Source organism: Pelecanus crispus, chromosome Z (assembly GCF_030463565.1).
Source record: "Pelecanus crispus isolate bPelCri1 chromosome Z, bPelCri1.pri, whole genome shotgun sequence".
NCBI lineage: Eukaryota > Metazoa > Chordata > Aves > Pelecaniformes > Pelecanidae > Pelecanus > Pelecanus crispus.
This window is the reverse complement of record NC_134676.1, coordinates 50027237-50050862: the sequence shown is the minus strand read 5'-3', so window position 1 is coordinate 50050862 and position 23626 is coordinate 50027237. Positions and strand designations below refer to the sequence as shown.

General features: G+C 38.7%; 1 protein-coding gene across 1 annotated transcript in view; it reads left to right on the top strand.

Annotated features, from left to right (window-relative positions):
• Nucleotides 1-23626, top strand: part of AUH (AU RNA binding methylglutaconyl-CoA hydratase) — a 115735-nt gene that overhangs the window by 5354 nt on the left and 86755 nt on the right. Inside the window, exons 2-3 of the mRNA XM_075726626.1 lie at nucleotides 2643-2710; nucleotides 2807-2894. Of these exons, the coding sequence (XP_075582741.1) occupies nucleotides 2643-2710; nucleotides 2807-2894 (156 nt within the window). The remainder of the gene's footprint in view (nucleotides 1-2642; nucleotides 2711-2806; nucleotides 2895-23626) is intronic.

The following is a 23626-nucleotide window of genomic DNA, read 5'->3' as shown; positions in this document are numbered from 1 at the left end:
AAATTGATACACTCATGTAACCAGCGATTTAAATCTTGTTGAATGTACAAAACAGGGAAGACTTACCTTAAACAGTTTTTACTAGGAGATTCTTGGGGTGGGGTGGGCTGGGGAAGGGAGAAATATTTAAATTCTCAACTGGAAAGCAAGAAGTCTATTTTTCAATTTCTGTTTTGTGACTTTGAGTGAGTACTTAAGTAGTTGGGTCACTGATTAATACATTGGCAATAATTCCCAAATCTTACTGAAGTATTAAAAATACCTAAGAATTTGTTTTAAGGATGCCCAGGTAATATAGTAATGGCATATTAGAACAAAACTGACTCAAATGGGAATTCAGGGAATGTCTTTTTGTATGCATCACTCCAGTATATAGTTTTCTCTTGTAAACCTTTTATGCTTTTGGTGTTGCAGTTCTTGCTTCATACTTTTTTCCTATTTAAGAAATAGAATGGCTGTGTGGGTGTCAATCTGTATTTACTTGTTTATTTTTCTGGAGAGGGAGGCAGAAGTGGTAGATTTGTGACTTGATACCACACTGCTAAGAAGAATCAACTTGTGTGATTTGTCTTCAAGGATCATCCCTTTGTAGGAAAAAATATTAAATGTGCTTTAATGTTAATTGGAACTTCTTTCTGAATATGCTAGTACTGGTGATGGAGCATCAGTTTTTGGGCTCTGAGAAGAAGAAGAAAACTACAAGTGTAATAAAAAAAAGCATTATTGCTGTTGAAAAAAACATGCTTCTGGAAAGGACTTTATTTCCTAACTGAAGAACACTTTGGGATGATGGCATCTCTAGTTTATTCAAACATTGGATTTGCAGTGTGCCTTAGAGTTTAAAATCAAAGCCAGGTCAAGTGTCTTTTTGTTGCTTTAACGTGTGGTGCTGCTTTTGCCTAATTGAACGTGTGGAGTATTTGAATTTGGAGTAATCCTGAAGAATAAGTTGTGACAGTAGAAGAAAAGTGCTACAGTCAGAAGCACTATTTGACCGTTGTCCCATTTGCTTAACAGAACATAAACAGATTCTTGTGTAAGTGCTAAATAAGGACCCTTGCAGGAGGTCCTAGACAAATACCTCCAACCAAGGGGATGAGCAGGTGGGAATTTAGGCTTACAGAGCAAGGGATTGAAGGTCGTTTGGGTTAGCCAGGCTCCTCTCCCCTTTTAGGGGGTATCTATACATGGCAATGGATTGTACCTTGGGAACGAGCAAGAGGCATGTATGCCCTCCTACTTGGGTTTAACCATTTTTATTTGAGTCTTGAGAGTGGTAGCTGGTGAATGGAGGACTTTGGTTTCAAATCAGTAGCTGCAGAAGGAGCAGGAGCTCTCTTTAATCTTGGCTTGTGTACATGCATGTGCACATACATGCAGGAGGAGGAAGATGAAGGGGAGTGGGCTCAGGCACTGATAGGTCAGTCCTTTGGGAGGACAGGTTTCCCTGAAGTAAAAGAAGTATGAAGCTGAGATGACAAGACAGGCACCCTGTGGCAGGTATGAGCGCCAGATTATATATAGATTGCACATAGATTATACATGCAGAGCTGAATGGTGAAGTAGTAAATACTCAGGCAAATACTGAGTTTCTGGAATTTCTTTTTTCGTCTTGTAGCCTGATGGCAATACTGTGGGCATTTTTGTTTGAGATCAGGAGAGCTCCCTTTTTGGCTTTCATTTCTGGTCCCTTTCCTAGTCCTTTGTCTTTCTCCCCTTACCCCTGCATTCTCCAAGTAAAAAAAAAAAAAAAAAAAAAAAAAAAGTCCTGATTGATAAGACCTTACCAGGGCTGGATCAATTTAATAGGACTGTGTGCTGGTGTTTAGAATTCAGGGAGTTCTAGTGTGTTCAGGAAGTAATTGTCTAAAAGATTGCTGTAGGCTTGGTAAACTTAGACATTACCAAGATAAACTTTTCAGAATTTTCCTGTTTGATAATCATGCCTGTCAAACTGAGGGGGACGAATAAGGACAAACAAATGGTGTTTCTGCTGCAACATTCAAACGAATGCACGTCATCAGTCAGTCAGACAACTGACTGATCTCTAACTGGACTTAAGGCAGCTGTGAATGTGTGATTGGAGCTGTGTACCAAGCAGTGGGCACAGTTTTTGTGTCTTGGCAGAGAATTTTTATATGATTTCTTTCTTTGTAAACAAAAGTTCGCATTTCCCGTTGGTAGCATTCTTTCTGTGTTTGTGACTTCCTTTTACCTGTATCAGTGTTGCTTGCTTCAAGAAGTCTCTGAAGGCAGGCTGTCTAAATACGGAAACATATGCTTTACAATTAAGTATCTTCCCTGATTGCATGTCAACACTTCACACACAAACATGACATTTGTGCATGCAATTGTGTAATTATACATTCAGCCTTTGTTAAGCACTGTTTCCATGTGAAGGTGTTAGGGCCATATTTTTATTCTTAAAATAAATGTAATTTCTGTTGAACATTTAAATGTTTAACATTGGAAAATGTAAGTCAATTTATTTTCTTTCAAAAATTCAGTAGTTAAGTGATTACACTAGCATTTTTTTTCCAGTCCTCAATGATGCTTTTTCTATAATTTCAAAATAGTAATCTACATAGAGCATATATATTTTACTGCATTGTAACAATGACACAATTTTTCTTCCCCTCCAGGAATTGTGGTGCTTGGATTAAACAGATCTCATGCCAAGAATGCACTTAACAAAAATCTTTTAAAAATGGTGAGTGAAAAGTAGTTTTTAGTATAAAGATGAAGTATTGGAATTAAGTACGTTAAAAAAGTATTTGGTTATTCCCCTTCCTCCTTTTCTCTGTAGATTGCAAAAGCTGTGGATGCTTTGAAATCTGATAAGAAAGTACGAACTGTTATATTCCGGAGTGAAGTTCCAGGGATATTCTGTGCTGGTATGCAAACTTAATTTTCCTGAGAAGCTGGAAATCTGTATCTAATATTGCACAAAAAAAGCCCAGATTCCAAGGAAACATGTCTTTTGCATATATTCATCTCAGTAGCAAACAAAATATTTTTGTATGATTTCCCTCAATTGCTAACAAGAACGAAATATCAGTTTTATTCTTTCTGTGTCATAAAGTATTTCAAAGTATATAATAGTTTATTCATGGTGGTGGAAAATTATTTAATTGAGCTCCTAGAAAGTCTTGTATGTGCTTCTGAATGAGGACCAAATGATACTAAAGGCCATATAAGGAGGCTGTGTAGAAAGCTGTATCAAAACCATATTTTAAACGCATTAAAATTAACTTTTAATTAAAGAAGCATACTTAAAATTTGTTATGAACGTGACTGTTACTGCGGACTGAATGTATTCTCAAATTAAAACAAACCAAAACAAAAAGCACACTCTCCAACCCACATATTAAGCAGTACATGTGTCCTGCTGAAGTGCTCAGGAAAACAAAAGCTCTCAACTACTGAACACTGGGAAACAGAATTTGTCAACATGTCAAAATCAACTGAAGCAACCATGTCTTTTGTGATATCAAGTGAATAGTCTCCTCATTTTCAGATGTCACATCCAGTTCTTACTTTGTTCAAATTTAATTTAAATCTGTTTGAAAACAGAAGTCAGTCAGTTTCTTTCTGGTATATGAATTAAACTGTCGGCAAAGAGGAGATCAGTTCTAAAATCTTTCTTTTCTGATCATTTGTGTAGTCATTAAGCTTTCTAGCCACATGTAACATAATTAATTCAGTGTTAAAAGAAAATTATTTTTTCCAATTTTTACATGTGACATAGCTAAGTACTTTTAGTTGAGTTAAAAGCAACAAAAAAGAATTTTAAATAAATCTTTTCACGTAGATACAGTTTGTCACTTATAAGACTTGGGAAAAGAATTGCCTTGAAAAAAGGGAGTAATCAAGTCATCATTTACTAATATGTATCAATAGGTTAAATATGTGTGTGTTAATCTGCATATTTAATTTAAAGGTTGTATCTTGTTCTAAACCAACAAGTTTTAAAGATCAGTAACTAATAATCTTCAGAGGAAAAAAGTGGCTTTTAAACTGATGAAGAATGCAACATCAGAGCAACACATGCAAATGGGTTTTCAAGTTAAATGTTATGTATTTCATGTAAAAAGGTGGCCGTTACTTGAGATTTGTTATCAACTTTTTTTTAAACTAATTTTTTTATTTAATGTTCATGAATTTTATGGTAGTGTTACATAGGAAATATGAGAGCAGAAATACTGATCTGGGGGGAGAGGATCTCGGGTGTGCTATTAGTATTGTATTTATGATCCTCCAGGTACTTCTCCAGTATTCTTTGTTGGCTGACTTTGCAGAGCTGTTTTGGTATTAAGATTTAAAGTAGGCATTGTTGCCTGTTTGTCTGGCTAAAGAAAGGCAACTTAGAGTTTGTACAGACAGCTGACTGTAGACAAGCTGCAGGGATGTTTATGTGTGGACATTAGGAAGGGAAACTAGCATTGAAGAGAGGAGTGTGAAGGGCTAGGGCCAGATAGCTATATCCAGATCTCAAACCAGGGAGCAGAGAGAGATAGGGTGTGGACCAGGTGTCTGTAATTTTTAAAGAAAGTGACAGGTAAGAGAAGGGTCCCAAGAAAGGAAACTCCTGCAGCTGACCCAGTGAAATACAGGATGTTCCAAGGGTGGTAACTGAAATTCAGGATAACCAGAAGACTTGAGGCAGAGTTTGTCAACGAAAATAGGCAGAAAGAGCTCAGTGGCTGGATGGGTTGCTTCTATAGATGACTTTGAGGGGTATGAAACTAGAGAAAGCATAGCAGGATATGGAGAAAACAGGTAATGGCTTAGGGAAGTAGGATGAAGGGAGGAACATACTGCATGTAACAAGGCATTTTCTGGAGAGGACTTACTCAGGAAACTCAGTAGAACAGAAGAAAGTGGTTTCAAACTTAAATCGTAAAGGGCAGTGTGTTGTTTCAAGAACACTTAGTTTCCTTAAAAAATGCAAGGATCATCTTGTGAAACGTTGTCACATTTTCTTATGCGTTACAGTGCAATTCAGTTAGGCTAAACTTTGAACATTTGTTTTACTTTTTGTATTTCCTCAGTTATGTTTTCTTACTTGCATGTGTGGGAATGTATGTTTTTAAAAATACACTTTTATGATGATTTTTTGGACATCTGATGTTTTACTGACCGCAGATTGAGAAACTTTGTCCTAGAATGTAATTCCCTTTTATGTGTGGAATGAAATCCAAGATCCTTAAATCTTGACATTCCTCAGCTATCAACAAAAATCTGTGAAAGCCACAAGTCAAGTGTCTTATTTCCTTCTAAGGGCTAGTCCACAAAACATGACTTTTTTTCACAAAATGACAGTGTGGGTGATTGAAGGATTTAAAGTCTGTTGATGACTGATGTGGATTTGAGTATGATTCCAAATTATGGAATATTCACATGGTGAAATGGGAGGGGAAAATAAAAAAAGGAATTGTACAAAAAAATATAGAGATGTGCAAGCAATCATCTCCTTTCATATCTGCATAAAGATTCGCTTTGAATCTTTTACTACTGTTTTCTTTTTGTCTTCCTTCTTATGCTCTATACATCCATGGGTATGGAAAGTTCTTCTCTAATGCTCTAGCGCTGATCAAAAGGGCACCTAGATGTCAAAGAAGAGCTTGGCTGGGGTTAAGGATGCATTATGTCTGTGAGGCCTTGCTGTGCTTCCATCAGAAGTGCTCTGGCTCTGAGTCACTTCTTGGGCCCTTTCTTTCTGTCTAAAACCAAATAAATAAAATATTGGCCTTTCTGGAGGGAACATGTATGACCAGTCCTTGGTATGTAAGGTATGTAAGCCTACACTGTGTGCCTGCCCAGTTCTGCAACCAGGGCAGGTGAGTGTGCAGGAATCTTTATTTCCTGGCAGCGTTCCATCCTGGAGGAAGGCACAGTCTGTGCTTGGGATAAGGCAGGTGTCCCATGGGTAAAAAGTCTGTGATCAAGTAATTGAGAGCTATGCTGTGTTCACACAAGGGGCTGAATTACATTTACATAGGCAGTTTGAATAGCTTAATTTTTCATTATTAATGTAATTTTAACATGTATATTGGTGATATTGCTCAGGTAGTTTTGTGAGCAGATTTTCAGGATTTTTCATCTTCAAAAAATTTCTGGAAGTGTGTGTGCATAGTACTGTTGGGAGATGCAGTATTGTGAGGAAGGGAGGAAGGACTGTCCGCAAGTCGTTGCAAAACCTTATTTTGGAGTGGCACTGTATTCTGGCAGACAATCTTACAGCTTCTTCTGATCTTAAAACTACGTGAGGTCTGAAAGAAGTTAAAATAAAATCCATTCCCCGAGAGCTATTTTTTTTTGGTTTTCAGATGGTGTTTGATAATGTTTGTGGTTTGAAGAGTTGAACAACCTAATACTGCACCTTAAAGCTTTTGTTGTTCAGTTTCCTAAGGCTTTGAATAAAAGGCAAAATAATATTTATAGAACTTTCAGTTATTACAGAATTTTGCATTTGGAAATGTTGTTTTGGCAAGTTGAAGCTTGCTGCATGATTCCAAGTCTTCTCCTTTCCTTTTTTTCCTGCCCTCCCACCGCCCCCTTGTCTATGTGTTTTGTGAAATGGGGATTATGTTATGTTTTGCAATTACAAACCATTGGTATTTGAGATCAGGTAATATTCTTTTCTTTTTAAACAGTTTTATTTGTTGATGGTAACAGTAATTAAACAGACTCCTTTTATATTCTTTTCTTTCCTTCTTTCCACCTGCTGTTCCTTGTACTGTTGTTTCCCTTAGGACTGTCATGTTCCTCCAACCCTCTTCTCATGTCCTGTCAAAAAGGCACTTGTATGTATTTTAAAAAAAAAAGTTATTCCTCATGTGTTTGTCTCGGGCAGTAACTTATTATCCCATAGTCCGTTGGTTCAGTTTACAGCTCACACTAATAAATAAAACCCCATGCTACTGTTTTATAGTTGAGAGTAGTCACTGTTTTATTTTCCTTCCTCTGGTGCCTGGCCAGCCAGGTCAGTTGCTTAACTCTGACTGTCCCAGTCCAATCAGAGATTGTTTTTTTCCTGAAAGTCCACAAATGAGTTGTTGTCAGTTTCCCTGCATCCATCCACCCTCTGTTGATGAGCAGAAAAAATTCTGCCATCTCATATGGGAGGAGAATGAAATTCTATGATTCCCTAGAGGAGCAGACCGCTTTTGGATTTCTGTTTGCATGGGAGAGTTAGAAGGAGAGCTTCCAGGGTCAAGAACCTCTAACTTCTTGAGATTTTTTTGGCGACCGTGTTTCAAGTACAATTGTTACGAACAGGCTTTTCAGTATTGCTTCGCCAAAGTGGACTGCACTAATTGAAATAGAGGTTGTGAGATCGATGAGTTATTTGCTTTGTGTATGTGTGCACACAAAGAAAGAGCACTTTGGGGCAATTTTCAGTTGACAGATTTGAAAAAATGTTGTTCTTTGGAGACCTTATTTCAGAAGTCTTTGAGACATAGTAGAATATGGATACTTATATTTTGTTGTAACCGGCTTTCAAGACAATCGGAAAAATTTGGGTATTGGAGCTCTTCAAACCACTTTGACCTAAAAGTCACTGTAGCTTGGCCAATAAAGCCCCCTCTTGGAAAAGCAGAAGTAATCTTTCTGCAAGCAAAAATTCATCATTTGGGTCTGTGGTGTGAGTAAAGCCAACACAAATGCTTTTCCTGTTGGCATAACTTGTCTACATCAGAGTTTTGTTTCCAGCACAGCTGAATTGGCTGTATGTTGTGTGGTTCCCGGCTGCCATTTCCAGCTGGTGTAGTTTTTTCTGGCAGAAGTTTATGAAGCAGACAAACCTGGTAGAGCAGATCCTTGATGACTTCTTCATTTATGAGGTTTTGATGTGGATTGAATTGAAAAAAGGAGGAAAAGAGTTCCATAATAGCTCTCAAATACTTGACCTACTCTTATTTTTGTAGAACTAGGAAGAGTATTAGGGAAGTATTACTGTGGATGGTGGATACAGTCTCCTTTTTCCCTCCAGTCTCTGTTAAACAAGCAAGGAGAGAGGGTTTATTTTCCCAGAGCATATTTTTGTCCTCCAGATTCCAGCTCTTCCACAGGCACTGAGAAAAGAGTTCATGTATTACTCTACTTCTGAGTTCCCTTCTGAGGATTTAGGTCATACATGAAAACATTTTAGTGTCTTCTGAATATTTTTGTTGCTGTACACACATTTCATTCCCCAAAATAAATGCCTTCAGAGATAGACTGTAGCCAGCTTCTTTCCTCTCTTTTCATTCCAGGCTTTCACCAAGGTTCAGATTCAAACTGATGCCAGCTGCTTGTAGACTACTAGGCTCAATGACAGTTGCATTTCCCCTAAAGCAACATGAGCTATGTGAAAACCGGCAGGTTGGTCAGCCATGTGACAGCTATGTCTTGTGAGTGTGTGCATAGTAATCTGAGTTTGGAGTCTACAGCTTGCATTTGTCTGACATTGGTTATTTTACTTCTTAATTTTGTTTCTGATGTTGTTTCTGTGGAAGAACTAATAGCTGTCATGATTTTCTAGAGCACATGTTGAACGACTGAGCCAATAAAGAGTGTAGTTAGGATTGTGGTTTGATCCCCTAGCCTATACAGAAAAAAAATCCCAATAAGAAAAACTGGTTTAAATGTCTTTCTTTTGGAGGTACCTCAGTCAGATAGCTCCAGATGTTCCTCTGTCTTCTACCCTGAGGAGGCTTACTGAATTTCAGAATAAATTAGAATGACCGTGGATTTTTGAGATCTTAAACAAAAGTTTGTTCTTGGACTTAAGTACGGCAGAGCTGCTGTGTTCCTAATTGATCACTTACATGATTCTAGTATTGGAATGCAGTTCAGATGAATTCAGCATGTTATTTGATGCATATTATTCTGCCCATGTTTACTTTAACCTTGTGGCTAATTGTAGAACAAGGTACTGGGAAATTAGCAAATAAAATTACTTGCAGTTAATGCAGCACATGTGGTGGCACAGTAAATAGCTGCATGCTTAGTTTATGCAGCAAAAATAGATACATATACATACAACTTTTAGCTGCAGAAAAAATACAAATGGGAGGTTTCCAGGAAGTTTTTCAATAAGAATATGAGAATATAACCATGTTAATTTTCTTTTTCTCCAAAAGAGTGATCCATTCCTGTTGAGGAGGCAGGCACAACAAATGGGGTAGAAAGTTAGGTGGGACTGTCAACAGCAGTGCAGTCTTTAAATCAGCTCTAATCAGCTATGAAACTTTCAGCTAACAGTCACTTGTCTGCCTTCTTATTGGTGATTACAATGCCTGACTTGAGAAAATTCTAGGAAAGGGTTGTTTTTTTTTAAATTATTTTTATGGATTCAGCTTTCTTAAAGTTATTCTGTAGTTGGGAATAGAGTTTTTAAACCAGTGTATTTGGTTTACTTGGCAAGGTTTTGGTAGCAGGGGCTGGCCTCTGTGAGAAGAGACCAGGAGCTGTCTGTGTGTTGGACACAGCAACCTCCAGCCAGCTCCAAAATGGACCCATGGCTGCTCAAAGCTGAACCTGTCAGTGATGCTGGTGGGCATCTCTGTGATAGCATATTTTAGAAAGGGTAAAAAACCATGTACAGCAGCTGTGAGAGAGAGGAGTGAGAAAAAATGTGAGAGAAACAGCCCTGTAGACACTAAGGCAAGTAAGAAGAAAGGGGAATAGGTGCTCCAAGTGCCAGAGCAGAGATTCCCCTGCAGCCCATGGAGAAGACCATGGTGAAGCAGATTGTCCCCCTGCAGCCCATGGAAGACTACTCTGGAGCAGTTATCTACACTGCAGCTCATGGAGAAGCCCACGCTGGAGCAGATGGACATGCTCTGAAGGAGGGTGCAGCCCATGAAGAGCCCTCTCAGGAGCGGGTTCCTGGCAAGGGTTGTGGCCTATGGAGAGTAGCCTATGCAGGAGCAGGTTTTCTGGCAGGTGAGGCTCATGGGGGACCTGCACTAGAGCAGTCTGTTTCTGAAGGACTGTACCCCATAGAAGGGACCCATGCTGAAACAGTTCTTGAAGAACTGCTGCCCATGGGAGGGACCCACGTTAGAGCAGTTTGTGAAGGACTGTATCCCATGGGAGGGACCCTGTGCTGGAGCAGGGGAAAAGTGTGAGGAGGAAGGAGTGGCAGAGACGAAGTGTTATGGTCTTACTGCAGCCCCCATTCCCCATCCTCCCTGTGCTGCTCAGCAGCAAGGAAAGAGGTAGAAGAGTTAGTAGTGAAGTTGAGCCAGAAAAGAAGGGAGCATGGGGGAAGATGTTTTTAGTTTTGTTTTTGTTTCTCACTATCCAACTCTTATTTTTAATTGCCAAATCTTATCTTTCCTAAGTCGAGTCTCTTCTGCCCATGATGGTAACTAGTGAGTGATATCCCTGTCCTTATCTTGGTCCACAAGCTTTTCATTGTATTTTTTCCCCCATCTTACTGAGCAGGGGAAGTGAGAGAGGGGCTTGGTGGGTACCTGACAGCCAGCCAAAGTTAACCCATCACATCCAGTTACCATGGATTTCCCAAAATAACACTGAGGCAAGACCTTTATTCTTGAGGAACTATGAAATTGAGGATGTACTTATCTAAACTGTCAGAGGAACTTGCATATAATCAAAATAAATAATTCAAATAAAAGTAGTCAGGAGCTTACTCTCCAGTTGAGTGAGTAGTGACCAGTACTGTGTAATTAGTACTGTGCAGAAGCTAAAGTTGATTAACTTCAACAGAAGAAACTAAATCTGTAGCTGCTTGGTTCTTTCTTCCATGCCTTACTTGAGATGCAAGATTCTTTTCATCAGACTTGTGCAGGACATCTGTTCAGATGTCTCTCTCTTAGAATCATAAAATCATAGAATCATTTAGGTTGGAAAAGACCTTTAAGATCATCCAGTCCAACCATTAACCTACACTACCAAGTCCACACTAAACCAGTCAAGGGTAGACTAAACTAAACCATGTCCTGAAGTGTGACGTCTGCCCGTTTTTTGAACACTTCAAGGAATGGTGACTCCACCACCTCTCTGGGCAGTCTGTTCCAATGCTTGACTACCCTTTCACTGAAGAAATTTTTCCTAATATCCAATCTAAACGTCCCCTGGTGCAGCTTGAGCCCATTTCCTCTTGTGCTATCGCTAACTACTTGGGAGAAGAGCCCAACACCCACCTCACTACAACCTCCTTTCAGGGAGTTGTAGAGAGTGATAAGGTCTCCCCTCAGCCTCCTCTTCTCCAGGCTAAACAACCCCAGTTCCCTCAGCTGCTCCTCATAAGGCCTGTGCTCCAGACCCTTCACCAGCCTTGTTGCCCTTCTCTGAACACGCTCCAGCACCTCAGTGTCTTTCCTGTATGGAGGGGCCCAAAACTGGACTCAGTATTGCAGGTGTGGCCTCGCCAGCGCCGAGTACAGGGGGACAATCACCTCCTTGCTCCTGCTGGCCACACTCTTTGTGATACAAGCCAGGATGCTGTTGGCCTTCTTGGCCACCTGGGCACACTGCTGGCTGATGTTCAGCCAGCTGTCAACCAACACCCCCAGGTCCTTTTCCACCAGGCAGCTTTCCAGCCACTCTTCCCCAAGCCTGTAGCATTGCAGGGGTTGTTGTGACCGAAGTGTAGGACCCGACACTTGGCCTTGTTAAACCTCATACAGTTGGCCTCAGCCCATCAGTCCAGCCTGTCCAGGTCCCTCTGCAGGACCTTCCTACCCTCCAGCAGATCGACACTCCCACCCAACTTGGTGTTATCTGCAAACTTACTGAGGGTGCACTCAATCCCCTCATCTAGATCATTGATAAAGATATTAAACAAGGCTGGCCCCAAAACAGAGCCCTGGGGAACACTGCTCATGACCAGCTGCCAACTGGACTTAACTCCATTTACCACAATCCTCTGGGCTCGGCCACCCAACCATTTTTTTAACCAGTGAAGACTACGCCCATCCAAGCCATGAGCTGCCAGCTTCCCAAGGAGAATATTATGGGAGACGGTGTCAAAAGCTTTGCTGAAGTCCAGGTAAATGACATCCACAGCCTTTCCATCATCTACCAAGCGGGTCACCAGGTCATAAAAGGAGATGAGGTTGGTCAAGCAGGACCTGCCTTTCATGAACCCATGCTGGCTGGTCCTGATCCCCTGGCTGATCTGCACTTGCCTGTTGAGTTCACTCAATATGAACCGCTCCATAATGTTTCCTGGCACTGAGGTCAGGCTGACAGGCCTGTAGTTTGCCGGGTCCTCCTTCCAGCCCTTCTTGTAGATGGACGTCACATTGGCAAGCATTCCTACATCGTGTGCTCTAAACACTTGTCTATGAACTATTGTGTGTACCTCTCCTCTAGTTTTTAAGTTTTCTAATGACAACTTTCATTTAGTAACTCCTTTAGTGCCAGGAGCAATTTATAAAAACAGTATATTTCTAAGAGAGACTCCATTCTTCCATTGATTGAACACTATTTGAATTGACAGTACTTTCAACCACAGTGTATTTTCTCCTGTATTGAAGCTTTTCATACACTGTAGTGGAAGTAGAGACAACTTTATTCATAGCTAATATTGCTACAGCATAAAACTTAAAAAAAGTTTCCGGTAATTAGTTGTATTCAGCTGTGATGCTAGTAGTGGATATTTCCATGCAATTTTTCTTCCTTTTTTGGTCTTGAAGGAGCTGTAGACCATAGCTCACTGTGATTTGTGAGCATAAAGCTGGTAAATAACCAATTTAAGATCAGGCCATTAGTGGAAGATAAATTATGAAAGCCAGCTAGAGAGCCATCTCTTTAGCAGTATTTTTCCTTGATCGATGTAATTTTCAGATTTGCCTTTTAAAGCTCATGAAACAGAACGTCTGACCATTCCTTCTAGTGTGGCTTGTGACATCTGATTCAAAAATGGAAATGTAAAAGGTTCATTTATCCCAATAATAAAAGCATTCATCTTTCTCCTTCCCCATTAGAACTGAAGTAATCTTGGACTTGAGATCCATGCTATTACTTAAGATTTACCTAAAACCCCAAATCTGTCTGAATTAGTCCTCCTCCTGTAGTTATGTGGTGATTCCTGCCAAGCAGAATCAATGTTTTTGTGGACAGTGACTTAACAGGAATGATCAATCTGGTGCTTTACTAGTGTAAGACAGAGCTCTTAGCTAAGGCTGGACTCTGTAATACAATCACATGGAACTACAAACCAACACCTACTTCAGTTACTTGAAGTATGGAATTGCTTTACGTGGTGGATATCTGTCTTTCGAACTAATTTTGAGCAACAGAGGGCTATACAATACTTGATGTCATTCAGCTGGCTTATGTGTGTGGGAAGTATAAAAGCAGAATCAAAGTGTGTATTTTTGGCTATTGGAGAACACAGTAAGTTTTAATTACTGATTAAAAAATCTAATTTTTAAAATTATTCTATTTACACAGTTTAAAGAATTGTCTTTGGCTTTTAATCTGTTAGAACAAATGCGCACAATGAATGTGATATTTTCTGGAAATTATTTTTTCAGTGAAAACCACCTAAAATATTAAATTGTAGGTAAAAGATATATTTCTGAGAGAGTGGAATTTGGTTAGTTCTTTAGTATAACCAGAGGAGGAAACAACAATGACTTTCCCAAAGCTCTTAAAAAAATTTATCATAAAAGCATGGGGAAAATTGATCAAATTGAATGTCTAAAATTATTAAGTTGAAATATTAGGTACAAAATGATTTGTTATTACATTCTGGAGAAGTAGTCACAAAGCGTAAATATGCTGGTGAAAAGAGAAATTTATTTCTTTGGATTCCATGCATGGGAGTCAGAGTTGTTCTCCAGGGTGTGCTCTCTTTTGAGTAGCTGTGCAGAAAACCTAGGGAGACAAATGTCTGAGGGATACACTTGGCCTTTTCGAGTTCCCTACCTACTTCTAGTTTATATTAAGTTGAGTGAAAATTTTGGAAGTGCAGCTTGCTTTTTTTTAATGGAAAATAGAGGGCTTGAGCCTAACTTTAGAGCTAAGACTTTTATAACCAAATGACTGAATGTCAATTCGTTAATGAGTGTAAATATAACCATATAGCTTGCACATAAGCAAATTAAATAGGATCCTGAGCAGCTGGAGAAGTTCTGCAGTTTTGTGAGATATTTGAAACTGACACAATGCTCAAGATCTTTTGGATGGTTACAGAAATGATCCAGAAGTCTCCTGAGTAGAAATTTGTAGTGACATGGTATGCAAACTTGACACAAGCAGGAGCTGTGGAGAAATGTCTTCAGGTGTGTCCCAGAATTTTTAATGAAAGTGACATCTTGTCAAGATGATTGTGAAGCAGTGAAAGACACCTTGCTTGAAGACCTAGAATAGTGAAATGTGCATGCAGACCTTACTTAAAGTGCTATAATGAATTTTCAAATAGTGGAGTCTTTCCTGGAGTGGATTTTACCAGAACAGGCTAAATTAAAATGGAAAGGATACCAGATGGATGCCAAACATTTATATTGGGAAAACTGTGTTCTGCAGTGGATATGCTTAGGTAGTCAGACAATTTGTTTTCCTAGTTCCTCTTATAAAGAGATTCTGCTTTCTGGATATAAAACATATCCAAATTTTTATTTCAATATTTAGAGAATAATCAGAAATAGTTTTGCTCTGTATTTGTCATCTTTTTTAATACACTTCTTTAAGGTTTCATCCACAAATATCTTTGGTGATGTAACTGGCTTATTGGAGCTTGTATGGTTTGGAAATACATCTTCAATAGCTATATTATGTATCTACTACAACTGCAATGCAGTTAATTGTGGTTTTAACAATATATTCTATGTATTTCTATCAGGTTTATACAAAACCACTTTTTCTGGGTTACCTGTGTAGATGAATTCCCACATTTCATATGCTTGTTACAGTTGGATTTGACTTTTGGAATATAGTCCTTGTGGTACTGCTTAGGATTGCTTAGGAGTTGTGCTGAACTTCGTGTACAGCTACTTGCTTAAATGCATCAGCCTTTTTTTTTTTCCCATTTTGTATCTTGTATCATTGAAGCTTGTAATTAGATGACTGTCGGTATACATGACACCATGTAAGAAATTTTTATAATTACCGACGTGTGTAATACAGAGATGTGCAGATGAACTTCACTATGGTAAAAAAGACTTAGCTGGAAACTTGCATAACCATCACGGGACCAGTTCTGGTGTCTCTGTGTGTGTATTGAAATCTGAGGACTGCAAGATTCAGTGCTGCTGAAATCTTTGATTTGGTAGGGTAGACTCGTGGAGAGGATGCTGTATCTAAAGTCTTTGTTTCCATGGAAGTGACCAAAGTCGTCTCGGTATGCTTGAGATTCTCCTGTGCAGGAAAATCCTTAATATGGCATAATTTGTCATCTTTAAGCAAACTATAGTCTGTGTAGATTCCTGCAGGTGTACTAGAGCTAGGTAACTGTTGGTTTAATATCTAAAGCTACAGGAATATCTGTGCAGTCTTCACTGGTATCTTTAGGCTCTTTGAAGTCACAGGGCAGGTCAGTTCTCTGATATCCTTGTGTGTATCAGTTTTCTGTAGCTCATTGTACATATTTTGAAGTATTTGGATTGTTTCACCTGTGGTTGACCTATGTGCTAACAAATGCTTTGAGTACAAGTGGTCTTACTTTAACAACTTGTGCTGGGTATGGCTGGGATGGAGTTGATTTTCTTGAAGGCAGCCTTTATGGTGCTGTGTGTTAGAATGGTGACCAAACCAGTGTTGATAAAGATACCAGTGTTTTGGATGTCACTGAACAGTGCTTGTACAGCATCCAGGTGCCCTCTGCTTCTCACTCTGCCAGTGAGTCAGCTGAGGGTGGGCAAAATGCTGGGAGGGGACACCGCTGGCACAGCTGACTTGAATTGAGCAAGGGAATACTCCATAACATATGATGTTGTGCTCAGTAGTAAAACTGGGGAGTTTTTCCGAAGTAGACCTTGCTTGGGACTGACGAGGCATCAGTCTGCTGGTGGTGGATGACTGCTTTTGCATCATTTGTTTTCTTCTTTCCCTGCCCCCCTCCCCTGTACTTATTAAAATGCCTTTACCTCAGCCCATGAGGTTTTTCTTGCCCCACCCCACCCCTCACTTTTGCTGTTCCATTTCTCTTCTCCATCCTGCTGGTGGGGAGTGAGCAAGGAACTGAGGTGGGGGCTGACCTGCCAGCCAGTGTCAAACCTAGTACAAAGCTATGGTTTTGTATGACAACAGCAATTAAATCTTGAGTTGTTAGCTGGGATAGCTCCAAAAATGTCCTCTATAGTAATGAATACCAACATTACTATAATATTACTGTACTCTTTTTTGACTTTGCTAGTGGGATGCTTGAAGTCATGTTAAGCCTGTTCCAACAGGTGTTGCAGCCCTGGAGGGTTATTCTTTTTTTCCCATTCTATTTTCAGAGTGCAGTGGTGAACTCTAACTAAGAACTCAGTACTTAGTGAGGTGCTCTTTAGCTATTTTTAATCCAAAAGTATTTTTAGTGCTATTTAGGTAGAAATACAGGTTTTGGAGAAAGATTCTTTCTGTACTTCTAGCCCTTCATGGTTGGCAGTTTGTGCAAACTTTGAGAGATGCCTTATGGGGATTGTTATTCTCACTGCTTTACTTGTGGACAGTTGCTGTTTTTTACTGGAGTCTGGAATTGCAGCACCTTAGAGTAATAGGTATTAGGTTACCAGTTTGAGATACATTCCTAAATTACAAAGTGTTGTTTGGCTGGCAGCCTTTATAGGTCTGTGTCAGCAATGTGCTTTTGCTATAAGTCTTATATTTCAAAGCTTCAGATGGAGAAAAAGTTCTCTGTATGTAAGAGTGAAGATATTTAATTTCTTTTTTTCAAATCTCTTGAAAGTTGCATTAGTACCTAACCTGCATAAAGACAATTCAGGAACTTCAACTGTCTTTCCAAGCTGCTTGTACATCTCTGTAATAAATACATTTTAGATTCCCAAAACAGCTTTACATATTTTGAAATGGAATTTTACTTTCTGCACAGAAAACACAGAGGACTTTATTAGACAGAATTCTGTCTTTTAGTAATATCAAGTTGTTCGTGTTTTGGTGATGATAACAGGCCAGTAGGGGTGTTGAGCAGTTTGGTTGACTCCAACATGATACCAGACCCATTTTAACATGATTATGCAGGAGGGTGGCTATTTTAGTTCACGTAATTCTCACTCTTTTCACATTCTTCAAATCCTGGTTAAAAGAAAGCAATCAAATCTTTATTATGTGTAAATTTCATGTCTGTCATAGACTCTCCTACATCTTCTCAAAAGCTGCAAGCTTAGTTTCAGATGTTGGCTAGAGCTTTTGCTACAGTTTCCGGGCATACGTATGGATCAATTTTTTGTCAGAAGTTACAGTCACTCATCTAAGCTCTATATAAAATGGTTAAACACTCTGTGGTTTTAAAGTGGCTAACACCAGGTGAAGATCACTTTAATGGAAAGATACAGATTATCGATTAGGCCTGTTAATACTAAATTGATAAGGATAATTTTTGGCTAGGCCTCTATTACCCAGGACACTGCTGGCAAATGCATTTATGCTTAGATGAGGAACTGTCCTGGTTTCGGCTGGGATAGAGTTAATTTTCTTCCTAGTAGCAGGCATAGTGCTGTGCTTTGGATTTAGTATGGGAAGAATGTTGATAACACGCTCATGTTTTTAGTTGTTGCTAAGTACTGCTTATGCTAGTCAAGGACTTCCCATGCTCTGCCAGGTACACAAGAAATTGGGAGGGGGCACAGCCAGAATAGTTGATCCAAACTGACCAAAGGGCTATTCCATACCATATGACGTCATGCTCAGTATATAAACTGGGGGGGGGCTTGGCCGGGGAGCAGCGATCGCTGCTTGGGAACTGTCTGGGTATCGGTCGATGGGTGGTGAGCGATTGCATTGTGCATCACTTGCTTTGTATATTATTATTGTTATTATCATTACTATATTGTTATTATTATCATTACTATTTAACTTTATTTCAATTATTAAACTGTTCTTTATCTCAACCCAGGGGTGTTTCTCACTCTTACTCCTCCGATTCTCTCCCCTATCCCATTGGGGTAGGGGGAGTGAGCAAGTGGCTGCGTGGTGCTTAGTTGCTGGCTGGGGCTAAACTATGACAGGAACTTAATTCTTTTAACTTCTATTACATACTTTTGAACTTTTGACTTTCCCTGTGGTGTCTAAGGTCCAGATCTCTTCCATAAGTATTAAGTCAAATTGAGTAGTCACCTCCATTTGAAATACTCCTGTCATGTCTGTGGGTATTTGGTATCTTGATTTGTGAAGAAAGACCAGTGGTTTTCTTCACAGTTCTCTGAGGCAGGTTGTCACAGTGCACAGTATGAGCTAACTAACCCCTTACACTGGTGTACTATGTGCCTGTGGCACCTGGTTTCTTTCTTGGTGAGGGAACTGAGCCTGCTTTGCCATTTATATCCTTAGCTGAGAAAACCTACTGGCAAAAATAATCTGATCTCATGTGCTTGGTGGTAATGTGTGCTGGAAATAGAATACATGTGCGCAACACATGGCAAAAATAGTTATTGCATGGTAAAGAATTATTTTTCACTTGCTCTTGAAAAGAATAAAATGATCATGTAGCAGAGGTATTTAGGCATATCTGAATCTATGGCATTTTCATCTTAAGACATTTACAACAGTTAGCTTCATATCTGCTTCCTTCCATAAATGGCATAGAATAACACACAGTGCAGCTATGTTTATATGTGCTAATTGCCACAAGTATGAAAAAAACCTTCCAATAATTAAAAAATTTTACTTTCTCTTCTCTTGTCTTTGCCTGCCGCTTACACTATTTTCCTTTAAGGACACCTTTGTTGTAGGTTTACTGCAGTAAAAGATTTTTTTTTTTCAGCATCTAGATTGAATGTGCAGCTCTTGAAAGCTAGAGGAGAACGAACTGAAGCCACTGAAATGTAGCATGGAGTTGCTTATATATTCACAGTTATACTATGTTCATGCAGTGACGTAGGAAAAGGTGGAGACCTGGCCATAGTGAAAATGGTAGGAGTCTTGTATGTAGTTTAATTTTTTTATATGCAATCGGTGGACAATTTTTTGGTACCTTTCAAAATGTTTTCCTTTTTAAAAGTAATATAGGTAATATGAAAATGAATAAATTCTGAAATTTGTAGATCATTTTCTTCTTGTAAAATTTTTACTTTTTTCGTATTTAAGTGCCAATCCCATATGTATGTTTTAGTAAGAAGAAATATACATGTGCTTCTATTTATACAGATCAGGCAACTCTTTTATTGTCTTACACAGAAAGAAATTAAAAAGATAAATGAAAGAAATGCTGTGACTTTGTCAGATCCTGCCTGTTTTAGACAAAATACAGTCCCCAAACAGCTATTTAATGATAAAAAGGTGCAGATATATAGTTATCTACAATGTCCCTCAGTATTTTCCACCTTAATGTTAGTACTTTATGTTAATAGTGAAACAGTAGGGTTCTGTAGGATATAAGAAACTTAGGTCTAAAATAGTCTCTTGTTGATATTTTAACATTTCTTTGTGGTGTTCCTGTGACCAGCTGGAACTTACTGACTACATGTGGATGGACACGGTTTTTAAGTGATGGAGCTCTGGGCTCAAATACCACCAATCTGTATAATTTGTTAAGCTCCTCCAGATGGCAGGTAATATTCCAGTGTTGGATCTCCTTTCCTTTACTTTCTTTCTCTGAAGTAATTTGCTGACAAGACTATTGGATGGTCTTTTAAAAATAGAAGAGATCAAATATCTCTGAAGTATTTTAAAATAACAAGTCCTTAGAAAATAGAATTGAGTTTGCAACACTGGTGCTGAAAATACCTTCAATGGATGGGAAATTTTGCAATTTGCAAGCATTTTCATTTATTTTTCTGAGTCAGTTTGAAGCCTTTGGGAACACTGGGAGTAAGGGGAAGTACTGTTTGTGAGCTGCTTATGAACTTGGTGCTTATGAGAAATAGAATTGCAGCTGCTGTTTTCCTGTCTACTTTTGTGTGAACAAAGCATAATTAAGAGATGTTCCTGCTCATGGCTCAAATGCTTACTAGTCCTTACTTTCACACAGTACTGTGTGGAATGGCAAGACTTTGGCCTTGAGTGCTGGCCCAGTATTAACATGAGCCAGAGATGTTTGTGCAGGAATGCCAGCCATTTTAATGCTTTTTTTTTTTTTTTTTTTGGAGTTCAAGATTTAAGCTTTCTGAATAGACTTAAGTGGCCAAAGCTGAGCTCCGTATCTTTAACCTTGAAGGCTTTTCTTCTCCTGTTTGAGTTTTCCCACAAACGTCCTTGTTCTTCTCACCTGCTATAGCTTGAAAAGATTCCCAGTCCAACTCAGTAGTCACCTCACCTAATCTTTCTAAGGCCATTACTTCAAATCTTTCCTCAAGTTTGTTTGTGGTCTGCTGTACGTAGAGAATGATCTTGTAATTGGGAGGCAACAAGTCATGATTATTGTTACAGATATTCTTCTCAAAGTGTGTTTATTTTCATATACTACATGTAGTATTTGCCTTCCTCTTTAACTGTTCCACTAAAAGTATCGCTTGCTGCGTAGCAGCACAGAATCCAGTGTCACTCAGTCTTGACCTGCTGGAAGTTTCCAGCTAATATACCAATATGACTACTACTGATCATTGCGGGGCTGGGGGGAAAGGCAGCTAAAGAGGCACTGAGTGATGCCTTTAAAATCAACGGTTGGGATGCAGGGTAATGAAAAAGAAGAAAAAAGCTTTCACCCATACCTTCATCCACATTCAGGTGATATAACAGTTCAAATTGTGGTTTTTCTCAGGAAGAACTCCTCCTTTCTTTAATAGGATTTATGCGCGAATACTGACTTCAGTACTTCTTTAGAAGAGATTCTGACTTTCTCTTTTTTACCACATAACACACTTCCTCCTTTTCTATTTACAGCTTATAAAACTGGGTGTGCTGTTAGTTAACTATTTTTGTAATTATTGCTAATCAAAATAGATAAACCCAGCAGTATCAATTCCTTTTAACATATAAAAAAAACATGTGTGCAGTGGTCAGATATATGGTATATGCAAAAGATTTGAGTCAGTCATCTGTAATACTGCAATGAAAGATGTCTTTTTTTTTTTTTTCCGATTACTTAATTTACTAGAAATCAAAGTGGAACAAACAGCAGGTTGCTCAAAATTTGTGTATGTTCATATTTCTTTGAGTTGAAAGGCTTTGAACATACTTAGCATATAGTATTGTCTGAATATCACTATTCATTTAAGCTTAAAGAAGAAAGATGAAGAATCTCACCCCTAGCAAGTTTTAGGAATGCGTGCTTATTAATCAGAAGATAGAAAACTGTGTGTCACTTGTCATTATAGAGATTAGATATTAGCAGACTCACTGTAAAGCTATTGCAATTGATACAAATGAGGTGCAGTGCTACATTAATGCTATTTTTTTTGGTAATAGTGGTGTTAAAATATCCATACATTCTTATTCTATTGAGTTAATTACTTTTAGTTCCTTGCTTAAAACCCAAGAACTCTGATGCTGATCTCTTCAGAGGTTTTTCTTATGGAAGTTGTAGAATAAGTAGAAATCACAATTAATGATTTCACCATTAGTTTGAAGCTAAATAGTAGGGGAAAAAATGCAGCTTTCATGGTTGTCTAATTTGAACTATGTTATTCTGTCTAAAAATTCAGTTGTGTTTCATTACCAGAAAGTAAGTGCACATCATGTTATAGGCATGATGTAGAAGTTCTCTTACTGAAGGTTGAATTTGAAAATGAAAAGTGGTTTGAGGAAGTTGGGTGTTCAGACTACCAGAATGACTGGGTTAAAGAAGTACTTCTGTAATGCTTATTGTGGAAATAACATAGAAATACAAGTACTGTAGGAAGGAGCTTTACTTTTATTTATTGTTGTAAAAAAAAGTAGTTCTGTGTTGAATAGTAATTGTAACATACATTGCTTTTTATTAAATGCTGATATTTATCATGACTGTGATGTGAGGTGTAGGCTCATGGTCTTGCTGTGTTTAAGTACCCAGCCTGTTGTATAAGGGATTATTTGAAGATTGGGACAAACAGGTTTGTTGTGATTTGATCGCTCTAGAGGGCTGTATTTGTGGTTCCTAGCCACTTATTAGGTGACCTTCACTGCTGCCACCACTGTCTTCTCCTCCTGGATCTTCTCCACTGATTCTATATCTGAGAGTCAAGGATGGTGCAGCCTCCCTGCCTGTCTTCTGCTAGTCCTGATTTGTTAGGCTGACAGAGGTCACTAGAAGTGAGGCATAGGACAGAATCAGTTAATAGTGTCTTAACTTACTGTTTGGAAATAGGTAACTGTCCTGTTCTTGACCCTTTCCACCAGTACTGGTCTCTTTCATGCGCTGTGGAGGAAACTGCAGGAAGCCCTGTTGTGATAGTTAGGCAATATTTTGGCTCCATACAAGGATACTAGGGAGTGTCTGAGGCAGTTCTTTGGTCATGGAAGTGTCACAAAGAAAACTGGCTGGTGTTTGGGAAAAAATTGGCTTTGTTTTTAAGAGGTGAGATTAGGGTCCTTATAATTTTTTTTATTATTATTATTTATTTTTCACCTTCTGCAAGTGAAGATGAATTTAGGAAAGGCATGTGAGATATAAGTTGCCTTTTTCATGGCAGAAAAGGTTAACAGGAGGAATATTACTGGGTGCTTCTAAATTTAGAGCTGGACAGACGGGATGGAAAAAGAGCCAGCTGACTTCAATCTATATCTGGTCTGAATTTGCATAGGCATTGAAAAGGGATTGTAGAACTTTTGTATATAAAGTTAGGGTCGTTTATATTCAGGATTCCTGGATTTGAGGAGGAAACCTGTCTGAATTAGCACCTTGACGTTTAAGAAAGGCTTGGGATTCAAAAGCTTAAAAGGAAAAGAAAAAAAAAAAGTAAAAAAAAACCCCCGAAGTTGTACTTTCTGAAATATCCCATTTATGGGAACTGATTTAGCAGCTAGTGCTTTAAATATGCTGATCTGAGTGTAAATTATTGCAAGATATGAGATAACCTATAGCAGTGGAGCTACAAGACTGCCATCTTAGCAGAGGGAATGCGCAGGACTGGCATCCTGCCAAAAGCTCAAATATACAGGAATTGCAGACATTTTGTTTGTTCTTCACAGTTTGATGATTCTCAGGAACTTTTTCTGTGACACAGAGGGGATATATGCAAAAAGTGCAGATATCCAAGTCACGCTAATAAATTATGACAACAAATCTTATATAGAAGAACATCAATATCAGTTTTGACTTAAAAATCATATATCCACATTTAGAGAACTTCAGCAGTATTAAGTCCTGCATAAAAATAATTTTATTCATTTCAATTACTTTCCTACATAGGAAACATACATAGCATCCTTCATGCCAAACTGTGTTTTTAGCCAGTGACTGTTTATAGCTCTTTGGGGCTTCAGAGCCAGCTCTTAAGTATATTAATTCACTCTTAAGGCTGGGTCCCATGGTAATGTACTGGTTTTATTTTTTTGGTTCTTTATACATTATGTATTAAAATTTCTTCCTAATGATCATGAGCATATGTACCCTTACTTATATTCATTTCACATCGTTCTA